Raw genomic sequence first — 19,300 nt, 5'->3', positions numbered from 1 at the left:
AAAAAAAAAAAAAAAGGCAATTACAAGCCAGTAAACCTATCAGTACCAAGAAATTGGCTGAAACTATAATAAAAGGACAGAATTATCAGACATAAGACTACCACAATTTGTTGGACAAGAGTCAACAGGGTTTTTGTAAAAGGAAATCATGCCTCACCAATCTATTAGAATTCTTTGATGGGGTCAAACATGTGGACAAGGGTGATCCAGTGGATACAGTGTACTTGGACTTTCAGAAAGCCTTTGACAAGGTCCTTCACCAAAGGCTCTGAAACAAGAAGTAAGCAGTCATGGGATATGTGTGAAGGTCCTCTTATGGATCAGTAATTGGTTAAAAGATAGGAAAAAAGGGTAGGAATAAATGGGCAGTTTTCACAGTGGAGAGGTAAATAGCGGCATCCCCCAAGGATCTGTACTGGGACCAGTGCTGGTCAACATTCATAAATGATCTGGAAAGGGGGGCAGACCGTGAGTGGTAAAGTTAGCAGAGGAGAACGATCTTGAGTAATTTTATAAAGTCCAAAGCTGACCGTGAGGAGTTACAAAAGAGATCTCTCAAAACTGGGTGACTGGGCAACAAAACGGCAGATGAAATTGACTGTTGCTAATGGCAAAGCAATGCACGTGGGATTTTTTTTTTCCCCCCAAAACGATACATACAAAATGGAGTCTAAATCAGCTGTTAGCACAGGAGAAAGAACTTTGAGTCATTGTGAATAGTTCTCTGAAAACATCTGGTAATTGTACAGTGGCAGTCAAAAAAAAAAAAAAAAGCTAACCATGTTAGGAACCATGAGGAAAGGGATCGTAGATAAGACAGTAAATAAAATGCCACTATATAAATCCATGGGACACTGATGCTTTGAATACTGCATGCAGACTTGGTCACTCCATCTCAAGAAAGATCTCACAATTGGCAAAGGTACAGAGAAGGGCAACAAAAAGGATCAGGGGGATGGAACAGCTTCCATAGGAGAGACTGAAGAGCCTCAGCTTGGAACAGACACAGCTGGGGGGGTGGGGAGAGGAGGGAGGGAAGAGGATAGACGTCTATAAAATCATGACTGGTGTGGAGAAAGCAAACAGGGAAGCGTTCTCTACCCCTTCACATAACACAAGAACCAGGGGTCCCAATTCAATTGATAAGCAGCAGGTTTAAAACAAAAAGGGAACGAAACAGTCGGTGCAGCCGGCGGTTAGTTAGGACGTTGCTTCCACCCGTTGCTCTGAGCTAGCAGGCGCTGACCCTCCTGGACTGAGCTCTTGAAGTGGGCTTGGAGATTGGGAGCAAGGGGAATGGGAAGCCGCTCACTTTGTCTAAGTTATCCACTGCCACCGGCAGACGTTCAGTCTTACCCAACTGAGGCGATTCCTTGCTGGGTACAATCCACCCAGCCGATGCTAAAGCGGCTCTAGCCAGCCCTGTCAAAAGCAATAGCTTCAGATACAGGCTACGTGACCTGGCAACGGTGGCTTTGCTGTGGCGGTGAAGAGAGGACCTTTTATGCTGCTAACCCTAACCAGGATGGAGCGAGAGGAAAAGGCACTGAGGCCGCCCCTGCCTAGTTATTCGTACTGTTACTGCACGTCACCCCGTAGGGATGCACAACATAGAATAGAGACGGTCCCTGCCCCAAGGAGCATCTGTGCTCCTAGATCAGTTTTGTACAACTGGGACCTGGGAGGGGGTCGAGTTGCCAGGGCAACGTATTGGTGCCAACACACACACACACACACACACACACACACACACACACACACAGAGTCTGTTGTGCCTGTCAACTAAGCTCTCCACTCCGGGGACAAACAGAGCCATCTTCTGGCTGCGTGGCCAGCGACATCGCAGCTGGGCCGGCATTCAGGCCTGGTGCACAATGGAAAGAAATGCCAGCTTTGTGCTAGGACGCTGAATAAAGGGAGCTCCTCTCGGGTGCGCACACAGCGACTGGGTCTTCGATTTCCTCCCCCCTCCCGTGCAGAGAGGCTGCAGTGGTGCCGGGAGGAGATTCTACGGCTAGGACAGGCCAGGGAAGGGCCAGCTCTGCACCTTGTCCTGTCCGGCACGTCCGACTGATTTCCGACTAACACCCCCTCGCATTCCTGTGGAGCGGGGCCTGGAGAACAGGGCCTCAAAACCCCTGGGACAAATTGATTCCTGGCCTGCAGCCAGAAAGCCCTCTGAAGTCCCTCCACACAGCAAGCAACAAAGGACGCTCTCTGCCAGGCCTCGCAGAACTTGCCAGCTCCCCTCTCCTCCGAGGGGCTTTGGCTATGTGCAGCAGACTGGTCAAGGATGCCCTGGATACAATGGGTCAGCTCCCCGCCCCCACGCCCACAACGGCTCAAAACAGACGCTTGATTCAGGGGCAGCCAGTTAGCCTCGGAGCTGGGAAAGGCCCTTCCCCAAAGGGTCCCTGTAAGACGGCATCCTGATTCCCTGAAAACACCAGCCTAAGTCACTAGGCTGCTGTCCAGGGCGTTCCTCCTCTGCATAGCGGCATCCCTGCGAGAGATGTGCTGGTAGACCACATGCAGATACCCCATTTCTAAGGCTGTGGTTTGGGCCCATGTCTTGCCTCTAGAGAGGAGTCTTTCCTCTGCACTGGAGGAAAAAAACCAAAACAAAACAGGGTATTTGCTAAGAAGTGTTGTCCGAGCCCTGCGTGATGCACAAGAATCGGGTGGGCCTCAGCATTTAACTGATTGCAGTTTAAGCTGGATGTACGTGTATTTTTTTTTCAGAGAGAAATCCAGCTCCTAATTGGACACAGACTTGTGCACTCCATGCATGGACACATTTATTATTTGTATCAACGTAGCACTTATGAGCCCGCCATGGGTCAGCACCCCACTGTGCTAGGCCCTGTACAAACAGAACACACACACACAAAAAACACCCACAGTTCCTGCCCCCAAAGTCCTGCCAATCTATGTAGAACCCAGATCTCCAGCTCAGATCCACCAGACCTCGCTGTCTAATAACTCTGCCCTATTTGTTTGGGGGAGAGGGCCCACTTGGCGGGCTAGTGGTCCCCATTTCAGGTTCGCCTTCCCCACCGATTGTTTGCAGAGGTGGAAGAACAAAAAGACAAACACTGGGCAAGGAGCTTTAAACACCAAGTACCTGACACCCCAGCTGGCAGCTGGCCCAGTGTGTCCCCACCAGCCTTGCTCTCCCCAACCACCTCTGCAGTTTGCCATCCTCAGCCTGCAATTTGTGCTCCTTAAATAACCCCCTGGACTGAAGGTTTGTTGGAGGAGGAAGAAACAGACACATCTGCTCCTTCTCCAGCGGGATCCGGGAATGTCAGTTTTTAGTGTCTGATCTGCCGTTTCCCCTGGGCACCGTTCCACGGCGAGCGATGACACCACGTCTACTTAGAGCGGAGGTGGACTCCATTCATAAGTCAGATGCCGTATTTTTGGAAGATTGAGCAAGTTCAGCTGTTTCCTTCCCCACCCCTTGGGAATGAGGAGTTTGGAGAACACACACACACACACACCCCGGATTCAGTTCTCCATGGAGAGATCCCTGATGCCCAGGGAAAGCTATAACCAGGTTATGCTAACAGGGCAGGCTTGTGCTTGAAGTGAGGGGTCGCAGAGAGGCGTTTGGTTTGCCACACTTGAAGGAAATCCAAGAGCTTCAATGAGGTTGCCCCTTTGGCTCACATGGGCACAGTTTTACCCTGTCCATTAAGGGCAGAAAGTAGCACCATGGCAGGAAAGCCACTGCCACCACGGTTGGAGGCAGGAGGAGAGCACAGGATGGCAAGGCTCGCTGGCATCAGACGCGAGGCTGCCGTTTGGTCACTGTCTCCACGTCTGCCCCTACTCACAAGCTGGTTTCTATGACCACTTTGCCAAGCCAAGGCCCATACACGGCCATTCAGCTATTTACCAGAGGGCCGGTTGCTAAGCACGGAGTAGGAAACATGCTAGAAGAGGAAAAAGCCATGCTCCTACTGAGAGCTGGAGGATCAACTCTGAGTCACTGCTCTGCACAGACAGCTGAGTGCAGAGGCTGGAATCTTGGCAAGACCTATTTGCAGCAACACCCATGCAGGGAGAGGGCGGGCGCTCCCACCCGCCCACCCTATCTGGATCACAAGCAGCCTTCCCCTCCCCCACCCCACCCTCAAACTTGGCCCATGCAGCCGTGACTTCACTTCCCATCCCCAAGGCGTGGTGACTAACCCTTACGGAACAACACCCCTGGGAAGCAGGTAAACACCATCATCCTTGCTTAACAGATGGGGAAAACTAGAGGCACAAGCGAGGACCCATGAACAGAAGGGATCAGTGTCAGAACTAAGAGGTCCTGGGCTCCAGTTCTGTGCTCCAACCACTACCTCCAATGTGGGCACCTGGAGAGGTAATAGGTTAAGCTCTACATACACCCCCTCCACACACACACCTTTCCCAGATGCTGGCTGTCCTCCCACCCACCTCGAGCCACTCTGCTCCACCTCCGTCCCCTCCACTCTCGCCTGCCAAAAAAGGTGGGAACAGAACGGCACCCTTGTTTTCCAAGTTTTAGATGCGTATAAACAACCCACACCCACAAGAAGCCGGGTACTAGCAAACTCGCGTGCACAGCAAGAACACACCCATTCGCAGTGGGTTACAATGCTCATGACACAGCCTAGCCTTGCTTCCAAGAGGGCTATGCAGCCTTCGGCCCTGGGTGGGCACCAAAGTGAAGCAGTTAATCCAGGTCTTAAGCTTGGTTGCAATCATTGCTGTGAGATTTTGCAGAGACAAGTAACCCAAAGTTCCATGCTGTAAGCCTGAATTTTCACTCTCATCTGGACAATGCAGTCAGCCAGGGTCTGACACCCAGGACATCCGCTGGGAAGCTCACAATACTCGAGGCTATTTCATGGGAGAAGAAACCCCACTTTCCTGACCAACACTACAGGCTCTCAGCCAGAGGTTCCAGTTTTCAAAGCCGCAGATGAGCTACTGAATCGAGATCAGCTGCCATATTAATCCCGGAACCGCAGTGGGCTGAGCTGAAATACAGCCCTCGCGTAGAGTGGTCCCAACACCTTCCCGAGCCAGTAAGGAATGCTTCTACCTAAAGTCAAGGCTGGATCACCCCCCGCAGGTCCCAGCTGTTTGGCCTGCAAGGTATCTTGAGACACCATACAAAATGCTTAGCTAGCACCTACCAAGGTGAACAGAGAAGACCAAGCCAGTGTCTACAGTTAGCCAAAGAGTTCGAATGAGACCAACACAACACCGGAGCCATGTGCAGCGGCCACATCAGGCCCATTTGTAGCTACAGCGAGTTTGCCCCCCAGCTGGCAGGAGGTGACCCTACCTTCCGCCCTTCTCCAGAGAGTCCTGGAAAGGATACACTTTCACAGCTCCCGATTTGGTGCCAACGGCCATAATTCGCAGCTTGGGGTCGTAGGCCAGAGAGCTCGGCTGGTTGGGAAACCCATGTTCCACGGTCTAGGAGGAAGACAAGAGAAACGAGACAGTGTCACATGCCACGGAGTTCAGCGGTGCGAGGCGGACTCGCTTGTAGCCCCCAGAGATGGTTACACGGGGCCCATCCCAAAGCTTTTGGCCGGTGCTGCCTCCATAGGCTTGGACAGCGCATGCAAAAAATAAGTTCAGTTGCATCCCTATTTACAGGGCCCAAGAAGATCTCACAATTTACATGCCACCCTTCCCTGCAATGCTGGGGAGAAGGGGGAGGGACTCTCGCTCACTTGCTGCTCAGAGACTGACTCCCCCTTGAGCACCTGCCTGAAAGCCTTTTTCACGGGATGTGCCGGCGGTGCCAGGCAGTTCTGTTGCCCCATTGCCCAGGGGGGCTAAGCAAGGACCACACCCACTATAACCTCATCTAACATTTCTAGCCCTTGGCCAAGCCTGAGCCTTGGCATTGTCTGAAAACAGGCAGACCTCGCCTTCCCTGCTCCTCAGAGAAGGACTTGTGACTCAGAGCTCAGCCAAGGATCAGGGCCCACTGGGCTTGGCATGGTCCAGAACATGGGAAGCCGGGCCCTGCCACAAACTGGCAGGAGCATTACAGGGAGACAGTAGGTCCAAGCTCCACACAGCTTGTAAACTGCAGCCAAATTTAAGAGCCGCAGCTCAAGACCCCTTGCAGCTACCAAGCCTGGAATAACCAGGTGAGCGGGGGCTGGCCAATCACTGTGCGTCCCACTGACTTCATCAAAGCCTTTCAAACAGCCTGCGTGAGCCTTAACCGAGAGGGCAGCGCCGGATTTGCCGTGGCTCCGGCCCAAGCCTGGTCTTCGCAGCTAAGATTCCCTATAAAAGCAGCCCTGGATAGACAGCCCCACTCCTTAGACTGCTGGCGGTCTTCTATTACTGGCCACAGCTTCCTTTCAGGAAGGTTAATAAGAGTCGACGCAGCCCACGCAGTGCAGGTGCAGCCTCCCTTAGCGCTGCTCCCACCCCAGTGGCCTCCTGGAAGGCCACGTTTTAGGAGAAGTGGAAGGGAGGAAGAAGAGAAAAGATTAATCAGGCTTGGCTGGAAGAGCCGCCTGGAGCAACCGCTCCCTCCCACCTCCCCTAAGCAGTCCCAGCAGCGCTCCATCCCAGGACTGGGGTTTTTGTTTTGTTTTTTTTCCCCAGGACCAACGTGCAAGTATCCGAATTCCAGCTACGTCTCAAGTGTCAGGGTCAATCTGAGCTCAGTACAGGAAGAGAATGAATCTTCGCTCTCGCTCAGCAAACACTCCCCGCTTCCCCTTGGCGATCAGCGTGCAGCTCTGAACGCGACCACCCAGAGAATATATTCCTCACGCCTGCAGCCGAGCAGAGGTGGGCAGTGGGATATGGGCATTCTACTAGGTACCCGCAACCAGAGCTAGGGGACAGCCCAGCATAAAGGCGGGCTAGAGGGAGGACCCCTCTTAGCAACTGGATCTAGATTAGTGGATGAACTTCAATCCACTTGCCAACTCAGAGAAACAGAGGCTGTTTTTGCATCGAAAGTGTTCCTAACGGACAAGTTCTCCAGGAAGGGATGTCAGCAAGAGACCCTATTACAGGCTCAGCGTACAGACCAGTTAATTCCTCCTACCCAGAGTGAAGGAAGCTCATTCCAGCTCCGGCACCCCTTTCCCTAATGCTCACAAACAGGACCCATCTCCCCAAGCAGGGGCATTGAATACTGGGCATTTCCAAGGCCCCTCACACAGAAGGCTCTCCCCAGTGCTTCACAACTGGCTCTAGGAATAAGGCCATGTCTATACGCACATGCCGCTGCATGAAGCGGCAGAAGCTCTCCCGCCGATATGGCGGCATGCACACGAACGCTTATGTCGGTGAAACTTACATCGCTCGTGGGGGGAGGGGTGTGCGGGCCACAGTCACACCCCTGAGTGATATAAGTTTTGCTGACGCAGGTTGTGGTGTAAACATAGCCATAGTGTCACCATATGGTCCGTAGGATCTTCCCAACTGCACCTTCCACACACAGACTCTTAACCCTTGCATCCACTTAGTGGATCTTAACCTCCTGCTTCCTCTTGGCTGCTGTGGGCGACAGATGTTCCAAGTGCCCCTTTTAATGCCAAAGTATTTTCTCCAACAGTACGTAGCAGGGAGTTAGAGGAGGACCTGACTACGGATGCTCTTGTACAAAAAAAAGGCCAGAAAAAAAAAATGTTTTTTTTTGTAAACTTACAGTCCAAGGACAACTAAATGTTTAAATACATGATCAGATTGTAACAAGGCAGCTTGAGAGGTAGTGGGAGAAGTTTGCCAGAAGCCGGTCAGAGGATGGCTGGGCAAAAACCCTTGAGAAATCAGTCATCAGCCCCATCTGAAACATACGACTTGTTCTGAAGACAATGCACTGCACAGACACCAACTGCAGCACCCCCAAATAGGGGCCCCCTGAAATCGTGGCCCACACGGTTACTCTGCAAAGTAGCAACACAGAACAGACTCAGGATCTGGTCATGGTAAGTACGAATCGTAAAGCGCTGATTTGCTAGTGTTATTCTGGCATTTAGAGACCAACAGCTCTCTTTACTTGCGAGATATTCTGAAACAGCACCACACAAGGTTAGTGGAAAGACTCTGAAATGCCATGGGAACAACGCAACGCTCTAGCTTGACGAAGACCAGGTTTGGGGACTGGGTCTATATGACAGCAGGGGCTTCACACCCTGGACAGAGGGACACCTTGTCACCTTGCACTTGAGGATGCACTGGACATGATACCACTACAATTCTCTTGGGAACAGGGCTGGGACCAGCACTAAAGTTTGCCACATTTTCAAGTGGAGAGTTCCAGTGAATAGCAGTCAGGCAAAGGCGATCCAGGGAGCAGGGCATGGGTATCCTCTCTCCCACCCTGAAAGACAGCAATCGGATAGCTTCGAAAGACTTGGGTGCCAAGTATCAGAGGGGTAGCGGTGTTAGTCTGGATCTGTAAAAAGCAACAGAGAGTCCTGTGGCACCTTTAAGACTAACCGACGTATTGGCGCATAAGCTTTCGCAGGTGAATACCCACTTCGTCAGACGCATGGGTGCCAATGTTACTCCTCCTGCGGGGGACTCCATCACCAAGTCAGACAGCTCTAGGCTCCCTGTCGTCATGCCACCCTGGCCGATCAGATTTCTTAAGCTAAGCAGGGCAGGGCCTGGTGACTGCATGGATGAGACCAAGGAAAACAGATTCTGCAGCCGATAGCATTGGCTGTTAACGTGGTTGCCACTGCTCAGAGTCAGTACTGCACCCACTGGCCTAGGCTGAAGACACAGTCCATGGGAGGAAGAAGGGGACAGGAGAGGAGTCACTGAGTATGAAGCAAGGGTTTGGAATGCAGGCTCCTTGGAGCTAGACGAGAGCCAGCCGACCCGCCATTCAGCCCCAGGGCTCTGTACTAACCACATTCCCTCTGCACCTTCCAGCCAAGGGCCTCTAGTGCTTTGCAGCCATCCGTTTGCCCCCAGCCCCTCTGGGATGTAGGTCTCCATTCTGTAAGTGGGGATACACCAAAGAGAGGCTAAGTGACTTGCCAAAGGTCTCAAAGTGAGTAAGTGGCTAAGCCAGGAGAGTCTTTGCTTTAACTACTAGGCTGTTTTGCCAGCAGAGGAGCACCAACACATGGGCTGGAGATAGCCAGCGTAGGACACCAACGAGCTACTCACAGGTAGCGAGTGACATTTACAGTCTTCAACACCCGCTCTCACAGGGGAAGCGTCACCCACAGTCTAGGTTGGAAACAGCGCCCAAGGTCATAGGTCAGCATGAGTGCTAGGAATTCAGCCCAGCTCTCCCAAGTCCCTTGCACAAGGAAATTCTTTGTTCCTGACAAGACACTGCACAGTCATAAGGGGTGACTGGAGGGGAAACATTCACAAATCTCCTACATCAAGGGCTACGGGATCCCCTGAGTCCACACAGGACAGAAAGGATTTGATATCACTGCTGAAATAAAACGGGTATGCAGCTCCCTCTGTAACTGAAGGCTTCATCTCCGACTCACCGAGAGGGGAATGGCACACAGTGGTTAGGCCCCAGAAGACCCAGGTTCAATTCCTTGCTCTGCTACAGACTTCCTGTGCAACCTTGGGCAAGTCACTTAGTCTGTGCACCACCTATATAATGGTCATTAATATTTCCCTATCTGCAAGGACAGATGCACGAAAGACTGCAAGGCGCTCAGATATTATGGGACTGGGGATCATATAAGCCCCTAAGACACATCACTGCATAGAGCAGGGGTGGGAAAACTTTTTGGCTCAATGGCCACATCTGGGTATAGAAGTTGTATAGCAGGCCATGAATGCACACGAAATTGGGATTGGGGTGCGGGGGGAGGGCTCTGGCCAGGGGTGCAGGCTCTGGGGTGGGGCTGAGGGGTTTGGGGTGCAGGAGGGTACTCTGGACTGGGATTGAGGGGTTTGGAGTGGGATCAGGGCTGGGGCAGGGGGTTGGGGTGTGGGGGGAGGCTCAGGGGTTCAGGCTGTAGGCGGTGCTTACCTCAAGCGGCTCCCAGAAGTAGCAACATGTTCCCGCCTATGGCTCCTATGCGGAGGCGCGGCCAGGCAGCGCTGTGAGCTGTCCTGTCCGCAGGCACCGCCCCTGCAGCTCCCAGTGGCCGCAGTTCCTGGCCAATGGGAGCTGCAGGGGTGGTGCTTGGGGTGGGGGCAGCGTGCAGAACGGAGCCCCCTCGCTGCCCCTACGTGTAGGAACCGGAACGGGGCCATGCCGCTGCGTCCGGGAGCTGCGCAGAGTGGCCCCCGACCCTGCTCCCCAGAAGCGCCAGAGCAGGGCAAGCCCCAGACCCCGCTCCCCAGCAGGAGCTCAAGGGCCAGATTAAAACGGCTGGTGGCCCGGATCCAGCCCACCCGCCGTAGTTTGCCCACACCTGCCATAGAGTATTCCCAGATGATCAACCTGCCAGGTCAGGAGACAACCTGTCCCTTTCAACCTAAAGCAGGACATACCGCAGATGCATACAGTACGTCCTTACATTTCTCTTGAGCTACAACGAGCGGCAGATTAGGATCTTGCCCCCTACCACACACACATTGACATTAGCCATCTGCCATTTTATGTTTCCCCCAGCTCCCAAAAGCCAGTGCTCCCACCTCTCAAACCGCCTCCCCCGGTTTTCCCACTGGGAGCTGCAGATTTGGTTTATTACGAGCCGTCAGCAGCAAACACTATTTTTATCTCACGCTCCAGCTGCGCAGAGCGCTTCCCTTGCACTGGTGGTCTCTTTTTGGACGGGTTTCCACACACCAATGAAGTGAGCCAGGTATTGCTGGTGCACGACGGTTTAACAGCCACCCAGCTGCATTTCTCACCCTGGTTTAATTACTCGAATATCAGCTCCATCACTGGCCTGGGATAACTAGGAATCCAGGAAGCAGTCAGTGGGTGGGGCCTGCTGCTTCATTGCGAGCTGCAGGATTCCTTACAGAAGCTAATTAACTAGCTCTTTCCCCATTTTCCTGCAAACACCCGATTCCTAGCCCGGCCTATTTGGAAGGGGAGTTCAGGTGCAGTGACTCAGATGGCTGCTCCCCCTCTCCAGCCAGAGGAACAATAATGATAGGGAGGGAACAGCAGCTGTATCTGGTATTGAATTCAGACATCAAGGCAGGAGACAGGGTTGCCAGATTAAATTCCTGGCCCTGCCACAGATCCGTACATGACCTGAGGAGGGCAGGTGGATCTGAGTGGCGATGGTGTTTCCTCACCTGGGGGAGGCTAGAATGCCTTGAAGCCTTCCAACGGGAGGAACTATGAACATTCAAATTAATAAAGAATGTGTCGAGGCCAAGCACGCGGTTGGGATTGTCCCCGCCCGGCTGGCCAGGGAGTCGTCATTTTCAGAGGGCCAGTGGGTCAGATTTTCCATGCTGTCAGCCAGCTTGCAAACAGCCCTCTCGTTCCGTTTTTCTCAACCTTTTTGATACCAGGGACCGGTTTGCTGCCTTCCTAAACTGTGTCAGGGAGATCTCAGGGACCAGTGCCTGTCCACGGACCCGTCCTTGAGAAAACACTGCTCTAATTGGTCATCGAGCCACTAAGGGGAAGCAACACTGAACCAAGGGTACAATACTTTATGCATCTTTCTAGGGAGCTTAGGAAGAACCACCCAGAGGGCTGAATATTTGAGCACTTTACACATCTGGAGAATACGGCAGCACCAGGACAATCCATGATGAGTCTGGAGGCAGCTTACCAAAGCTCATGGGCCCATCCTGCTCAAAGCAGATCCGGTTCACACTGTACTTGTCACCATGACATCCAAGGAGAGCCTGATTAGAACTACTCCAAATATCAGCGGAGGCATCACGGCTGTCATAAGCATGGCCTCCCCCACTCCCCTTGTCTGGTTTCATACAAAGCCTTTCAGGGAAAGAACCATTTCCTCTTGTCTGGTTGCATTCCACAGTTTGCGTTCCTCTTCCTAGATCTGTTCTCGAATCGTTCTTTGTGGTCACTTTTACAGCCAACGACTGACAAAGTAGAATCTTGGCACAGAGCTACTGCCACCACCAGGCCCCACTTGGACAAGACGCAGTGCATTCTTCTGGTCAGGAGTTACCCATCTTCTTGAAAATGAGGCGCTTCATTTCTAGCTGCGTTGGAGCTGGGTTATTTTGAGAAAGGACCTTCAGAAATCCATAACTGGCCTGAACAGTTATATCTCTCCTTGGAAAAGAGACAGCTAAGGGGAGATATGATTGAGGTCTATAAAATCATGAGTGGTATAGAGAAAGTAAATAAGGAAGTGTTGTTTACTACTTTTCCTAACACAAGAACTAGGGGACACCAAATGAAATTCATAGGCAGCAGGTTTAAAACAAATAAAAGGAAGTATTTCTTCACACAACACAGAGTCAACCTGTGGAACTCCTTGCCAGAGGATGTTGTGAAGGCCAAAACCATAACAGGGTTCAAAAAAGAACTAGATAAGTTCATGGAGGATAGGTCCATCAATGGCTATTAGCCAGGATGGGCAGGAATGGTGTCCCTAGCCTCTGTTTGCCAGAAGCTGGGAATGTGCGACAGGGGATGGATCACTTGATGATTCCCTGTTCTGTTCATTCCCTCTGGGGCACCTGGCACTGGCCAGTGTCGGAAGACAGGATACTGGGCTCGATGAACCCTTGGTCTGACCCAGTAGGGCCATTCTTATGTTCTTACGTTTTTTTAACACTCTTTCAGAACCAGAACGGAGAGGAAGAGACAAGGAGTTCTGATCCACAACAGATCCCTTTAAAGCACCTGTTTACAAGTGGCCATCACTCCATCCTCAAGACATTCCTTCTTCCAGAACCCACGCACCATTCTCTAGACTAGCGAGTGCCCCAGGATGAGAGGCCACCTCAGAGTCAGGCCAACCCTTTTCATTCTGTTGCCATTGAATGGGGAAAAGGGCCCGGGAGCTAGTTCCCCATAGTCAGCCCTCCTTTAGAGGAGCACCATTGCTGCTTGAGCCATCCAGAATATAGCTTCAATATAGCAGAAAATAGCTATAGGGCTCAAGTCACTTGCTCCTCATCCCCGTGTGATGGAACAACACTGGGGAGTCAGATTACGTCATTCATGACCATGAGTATGACCCGGGGCAACAAGAAGGACCAAAGCAAATCAATAGGTGTGACGGGAGGGAGATGAGCTCCTTCTCATCAATGACAAGCTAGAGGATCTACAAACTCCCCCCAGATACTACACACAGAGAGAGACACCCAGTGCCACCAACCCCCTTCCCCAGGTTTCAGCATCTATAGATTTACTGAGCCAAAGCTCTGGTGAGTTACAGATTTCAGGGAGCTGTCAAGCACCCCGAGGGGACTGAGTAAATCTTGTGTTTTGACAAGGCTAAAAGAGTTTAGCCACTGGGCCGTGCAGAAACACAGCTTATTTGGGAAGAGCACTGGGTCCTACTGCTGGAATCAGGATCTGTCACTGCCCGCGAGATGCTCTTCTCCCCACTGATCAGGGGCCCACCCCCCAACCTCCATCTGATGTTGGAAGAGGCCTGTAGTCAGACAACTCTGCACTTCTCGGAGACAGTGAGCGAGAGGAAGAGGAGAGCCATAGACACAGTGCATGAGAGTGCCAGCAAGGAGCCGTTGGCGCCAATGGAACCTGGCACTGGAGTGGCAGGTCTCGTGCATGGGCTGCCTGAGTTATGCGGTGAGTGAGAGAGTCGGTGACCTCTAGGGATCAGATTCAGAGGCAACGCATTTTACTTGTTAACTGACAAGTCTCCAGGGTGAAAGGTTAGCGCATTAATCCCGCTACAAGCCTCCACTATTACCCCTCCCCAACATCTTCCTTCTGCCACTAAATCCACAGAGAGCTTTAAAATTCCTCGTCAGAGCGACAGCTTAACGAGCTATTCCGTATGACCCAAGCCCGTAGTACAACACATCCCCTCCCTCCCTGCCACGCTAGACGACATCCCCAAGAGCTGTATCTGGCACGCAGAGGCCGCCTTCTCGAACTCAAGCTCCGGGCCTGGTTACAGCAGATACAAATCAGATTTCAGGCAAGCTGGGAGGGGCGGGGGGGGGGGGGGGGGAGGAAGAGTCTTAATAGAAGTCAGGTGGACGATCCTACCCCGAAGTGCTCAGCGGAGCAGAATGCAGTTCAGAGCCGCTCCTCATTAAGTTCCTGCTGCAGTGCAGAGACCCCAACCACATGCAAATCCTGCATCCACAGAAAGCCCCTCAGAGCAATCTTGCTTTCCCCAGGCCCCCCAGCACTGGCCAAAACTGCCTAGGGACTCAGAGCAAGAACTGCACCATGCTCCCCCACCCCCGCAGCTTGTAACAGCCTTGAACGTATCTGGTTTAACACGAAGATAAAAATCATACACCCAATCCTGCAAACGCTCCTCGTGAGACTAGCCAGGCAGTGAGCGTTAGGACCGGAATCGTCGGCAGGATCAGGTCCTGTGTCACCGATTACAGAGGCCTGCCTATAGCACGGGCAAGGCACATGGCCACACTACACAGGGCCGCTGCGCTACAGTACTTTGAGCCAACTGAGCCAACTGGCATTTGCCTCCATTCCAAGTGAGAGTAAACCTCACGTAGCTCTTCCAGTGCAGCCCCGTTCCCGTCCTTGCCTGCACTGGCGCAGCTGCTCCAGGGGCAGAGTTGGAATTATTCCCATCTGCAGCCTTACTGTGAATACAAAGGTTCTGTAAACACAAACTGATGTCAGGGCTGTGGGAGGGGACGATATAAGCTCACTGATTGTCCAAACGGTTTAGGATGGGTGCCCGAGCTCGGCCTCAGAGCCATCTGGATTCCTTTGCAGATGTCTGCAAGCATTGATCAGTCCAGGCCTTTATCTCTAATGCTCTGGGCCCCGCAAGGAACAGAGCCATTGCCTACGCTTCAGTTGGGATGGAGAGAACATCCTACCTCATGGGATCAGGCCCTGGACGAGAAGGCAGTTAGAGACCAACTGCACTGGCCACAGAGCTTCTTGTACACAGCTCTGCCCTGCATTTGACCCACAGCATTTCCTGGCTTCTGTAGCAGAGGCTACCCTTTAGGGAGGTCGCTGTGCAATTGGGACAGGTATCCAGGCCAGACTGGTTTTCAGCTGCAGCCAAAACCGTCCCCAGGTCTGCAGAGGCAGAGAGGCTGGGCTGACCCATTTCGGACATGGACAATGCAGCGTCTAAAGCAATCAGTTGGCATTCCAGCCTTGATCACGATGATCTGGCAGAGACCCCGGCAGATCTAACCCAATCCCTTGCGAATACAAGAGCTACCACAGCCAGTGCACGAGAGATGGCCACTGTGCATCTGTTTATGAAAGCTGAATCTATACCGTTAGCTTCCTGCTGGCATCGGAATTCCATAGCTAGCTCCAGGCATACAGACCATTAAGCCTGCCTATGCTAACAGGAATGGATAAAACCAATATTTGCTCACAACTGTCAGCATGAAGCACCACAACAGGAGTCACTATCGGTTCAGATCGCGCTCAGCTTCATGGTCACGCTCCCCATATTGAACACAGAGCACAATGGGCCTGCCAGTTATAACGCTGGCCACGCCCACCCCAGATCAGCTAAGCTTGTCTCATTGATAGCCACGCTCCTGGCCATTTAGAGACGTCCCCACATGCCGGAGCATTATGCAGAGTGGAGCTTTACCTCTTTCCTGAGCTGCTGTTTACCGCCACTCCCTCCGGATCCTTCATTCAAGGCAGATGGAAAACCCAATTGCAAGTCAATGGGCGTCCAGCATTTCACTCCTCTGGGGGCAGGCTAGTCATCGTAAAGCACAGCTGCTTGCGGAGGTGAAGGCAGCAAAGGAAACTGCTTCTGGCAGGCTGCAGAAGAGACCGGGAGGTTCCGAGCCTGGCACCCCACCAGTTGCCAGAGATATCCAGGCTATGTCCCAGAACCGAGCTGCGTGCCAATCCTATCCAATGTAGTTAGCTGCTAGGGGAGTGGTCCATTCTTTCTGCTCAGGAGATTAATGGAAGACTGTCTAATTCCCTAGCACAACTAGAGGAGGAGATTATGCGATCACAGTCCCTGTACATTTCAAATGCAGACTTAAAAGCCTCCACACACAGCTCATTTTTCCGATTTGACATCAATGGGAAATCCACTGCAGATCAAAGGTAGCGCAAGACCCAGAATCCTTCAGGGCTTTGTCCCCAGCCCCACTGGGGAGACCCACATATTAAGGAGGGAGCCATTTAGGAACCTCATGGTTTGTGGGTCCCCACAGCTTGCTTTCTCACATCCCCTATTTCGTTAGGCAAGTTCCAGCTTCGCTTTGGGAACAGATTCACACCACGAGAGAAGGTGGGCAAAACCTCCACAACCCTACAGGACGAGCCTCAAGACAGGGGGGTTTTATCCCCATTTCAGACCCACTAGGAGCTTTTCAAGGAAAAATCACCACCACCAAGGTCCAGCTCTACCTCCCTTATGGGGCAACTGGGAGTCCTGTGAAACATACAGACAACACGCAAGAGCTCCGAGGCCCATGGGAGGTGGACAGAGCTCCGGACCGGGACTCAGGTCCTGGGTTCTATTCCCCAACTCAGCCACTGACCTGCTGCGTGCCAGTGGACAAGTCATCACCTTTCCACTGGTTTCCCCTTTCCACTCGCCCTGCAAGCTCTCTGGGGCCGGGACTGCACAGTGGGGCCCTGCTCTCTACTTCAGTATTACTGCAATCCATGAGACACCGAAGGACAACACTAGGGAACAGAGCAAGGCTGGGAAGAGACGGCCAGACAAAGGCATTGGGTCAGAACTGCCAGTTGTGACCTACAACTTCACGACCGTATAGCAACAGGCATTCTTCCTGTAAGTATCACACAGCCTGTCAAGCCACGAGCACGGACGTTTGCACAAAGCAAGTAAGGGTCCCACAGCAGGATCATGCCGCATTCGCTTCCAAGCTAAAGAAGCAATAAGGTGGAACTGACCTCCCTTCATAGAATCATAGAATATCAGGGTTGGAAGGGACCTCAGGAGGTCATCTAGTCCCACCCCCTGCTCAAAGCAGGGCCAATCCCCAGCTAAATCCCCAAATGACCCCCTCAAGGATTGAACTCACAACCCTGGGTTTAGCAGGCCAATGCTCAAACCACTGAGCTATCCCTCTCCTTTAGCGTGCAAGTGGCAGAACTGAGAAAGCATCAACCTTTGATGCGCTCATTCGGGATGGACTCCAAATGAGCGAAGAGATTTTATTTATCTTCATAAAAAAAACCCAGAGCACACAGCTGTGCCTAAGGGGTGCCGATCAGAAGTGCAGGTGTGTGCAGCACAAGGGACGGGGATCCCTCCGCCTCCCAGATCGGAGAGCTTGGGGAGCCCCTAAAGCGACCCAGTGAGAGATGCAAAAGCAAAAGTGCAGCCACATTTACAGCATTTCTACCGAGGCGGCTTCTGGCTGCCTCATAAAATGTGTTTGTGTCCAGGAGGCCAAGGACCGCGGAGTCCCGTTTGGCCATAAAGGAAGGAACAGAATGTCAGTATTTTCAGGGAGAGAGCGCACGCATTTGTCCACAGAGCGCCGCCTCCCTCCTAGGATCCCTGGTCTTCTTCTGGATCACTCCCCCCACCAGTCACTTACCAGGTTCATGTAAAGATCCCAGCAGGCTTATTAAGCCTGCACAATAAAGAGACAAAAGTCCAGGATGAAAAGGGCTATAAATCAAAGGGACACAGCTCTGCCCCTTCAAAGGGGAAGGGAGCACACAGCTCAGAAGGGAATTCGGCATTTTAAAGCCCCCTTTGCGGAGATGCATCAGAACTGGCTGCAGAGTTTCACCGCCAAAAGCCAGGCCACTTATCAGCCTCTGCACCAGAATAAAACTCAGGTGCTGATCTACCCTTCAGCTCCATTTCCTCACATACAAACAGCCCCCGAGCCTGTTTCCAGACCACGTCTGAGGACAGGAGTAAATGAAAACTAACTGTTTCAAGCCGGAGCCCTACCCGCACCAGGCTGGCCTGTTTTCCTGCAAGTCTGCTCGCTGGAGATGGAGTATTCCTCGAGCTATTGTTTCGCTTGAGCGTGCAAGACACATGCAGAGACTGACTCCTGCAAGGGGGATGGATGGATGGATGGCCCGGGGAAGAGATGCACAACTGGGGGGGCAGTTCAACTTTTGGAACCGACGTGGGATTTCCCTGCACCCGAAATTCAGCGGTGCACACCGGAAAAACAAGGCAAGTTGCGTCCCCTGCCCAGTCTCAAGCAGCCAAGCGCAACCCCGCAACGCTGCAAGAAAAACGCTCTTGCAACAAACTCCAGCCCGGCCCCCCGGCCTGCGGGGAAAGTGAAGCGAGGACAAACGCCCCGAGAGAGGCGCAAACGCAACCAATAGCATCACAACAGAGCCCGGCTCTGCCCTTCCAGCCCGAGCCGGGGGAGAGGGCGCGGGGCAAGCGGCCACCAGCCCCGGCCCTGGCTTTGCAATGCGCTCGGACCCCTCTGCAGCCCCCCGAGCGCCCCCCAACAGCAGGGGATGGGGGGGCTGCTGGCTGAGGCGCTGCACGGGCTCCCTGCACCCCCACGCCCCGGAGTACAGCTCCGAGCACCCAGGAACCGCTGGGGGGGGGGGGATCTGCCCGACTCCCGGAGCCGCCGCCGCGCCCACCTTGTTGAAGGCGAAGAGATCCAGCTTGAGCTTCTCCCGCTGGGGGTCGTGCCCCTGCCTCCGGAACCGAAACTTCATCATCGTGCCGGGCTGGGCGCTCGCCGCCGGGCTCCCTGCAACGCCAGCCAGGCAGCGGGCTCGCCTGCCCCATGCACCCGGCCGGCCCCGCGCCGCCAGCCCGCAGCCTGGATGCGGCGGGGGGAGGGGAAGGGGCCGTTCAGGAGGCGGAGGGGGGGGGTGAACGACGTCCGGCCGAGCCAATCAGCGACGGCGGGGGAAAGCGAGCCAGACAATGGGGGAGAGAAGAAGGCCAGCGTTCCGCGGCTCCCGAGTCCGGCCTCTGCTGGGAGCATGCGCCGGGGCGCGGGGGTGCCTGGGAGATGTAGTTTTTCCCCTCCCCACCCCCCGGGTCTGCCAAGTCTTTGGCGTCCCACCAGGGGGGCCCGATCCTGAGTGGGGCTGCTGGGCACTCCTGCCATATAAAGTCCTCATTGAATTCTCCGCCCTGTCTGAGCCAGTGTCTTCTCTGCCCAGAGAAGAGGTTTGGCAGCCGGACAGTAAAGAAGGTGGATTCTGATCCCCGCCCTACACACACACACACACACACACACACACACACACACACACACACTCTGCCCAAAGAGTGCGAAGAAAATAAAAGCACTTGGGCCAGATCCT

The 19,300-nt window shown here is 53.3% G+C and overlaps 1 protein-coding gene across 1 annotated transcript in view; it reads right to left on the bottom strand.

The window, feature by feature from the left end:
- LLGL1 (LLGL scribble cell polarity complex component 1) overlaps window positions 1-18,833 on the bottom strand; it is a 63,900-nt gene extending 45,067 nt beyond the window's left edge. Inside the window, exons 1-2 of the mRNA XM_054042032.1 lie at window positions 18,623-18,833; window positions 5,363-5,460 (exon numbers count right to left, since the gene is read on the bottom strand). Of these exons, the coding sequence (XP_053898007.1) occupies window positions 5,363-5,460; window positions 18,623-18,703 (179 nt within the window). The 5' untranslated portion in view covers window positions 18,704-18,833. The remainder of the gene's footprint in view (window positions 1-5,362; window positions 5,461-18,622) is intronic.
- Between the last annotated feature and the right edge of the window lie 467 nt (window positions 18,834-19,300).

Source organism: Malaclemys terrapin, chromosome 10 (assembly GCF_027887155.1).
Source record: "Malaclemys terrapin pileata isolate rMalTer1 chromosome 10, rMalTer1.hap1, whole genome shotgun sequence".
Taxonomy (NCBI): domain Eukaryota; kingdom Metazoa; phylum Chordata; order Testudines; family Emydidae; genus Malaclemys; species Malaclemys terrapin.
The sequence above is the reverse complement of the archived record's forward strand: the minus strand, read 5'-3'. Positions and strand labels throughout refer to the sequence as shown.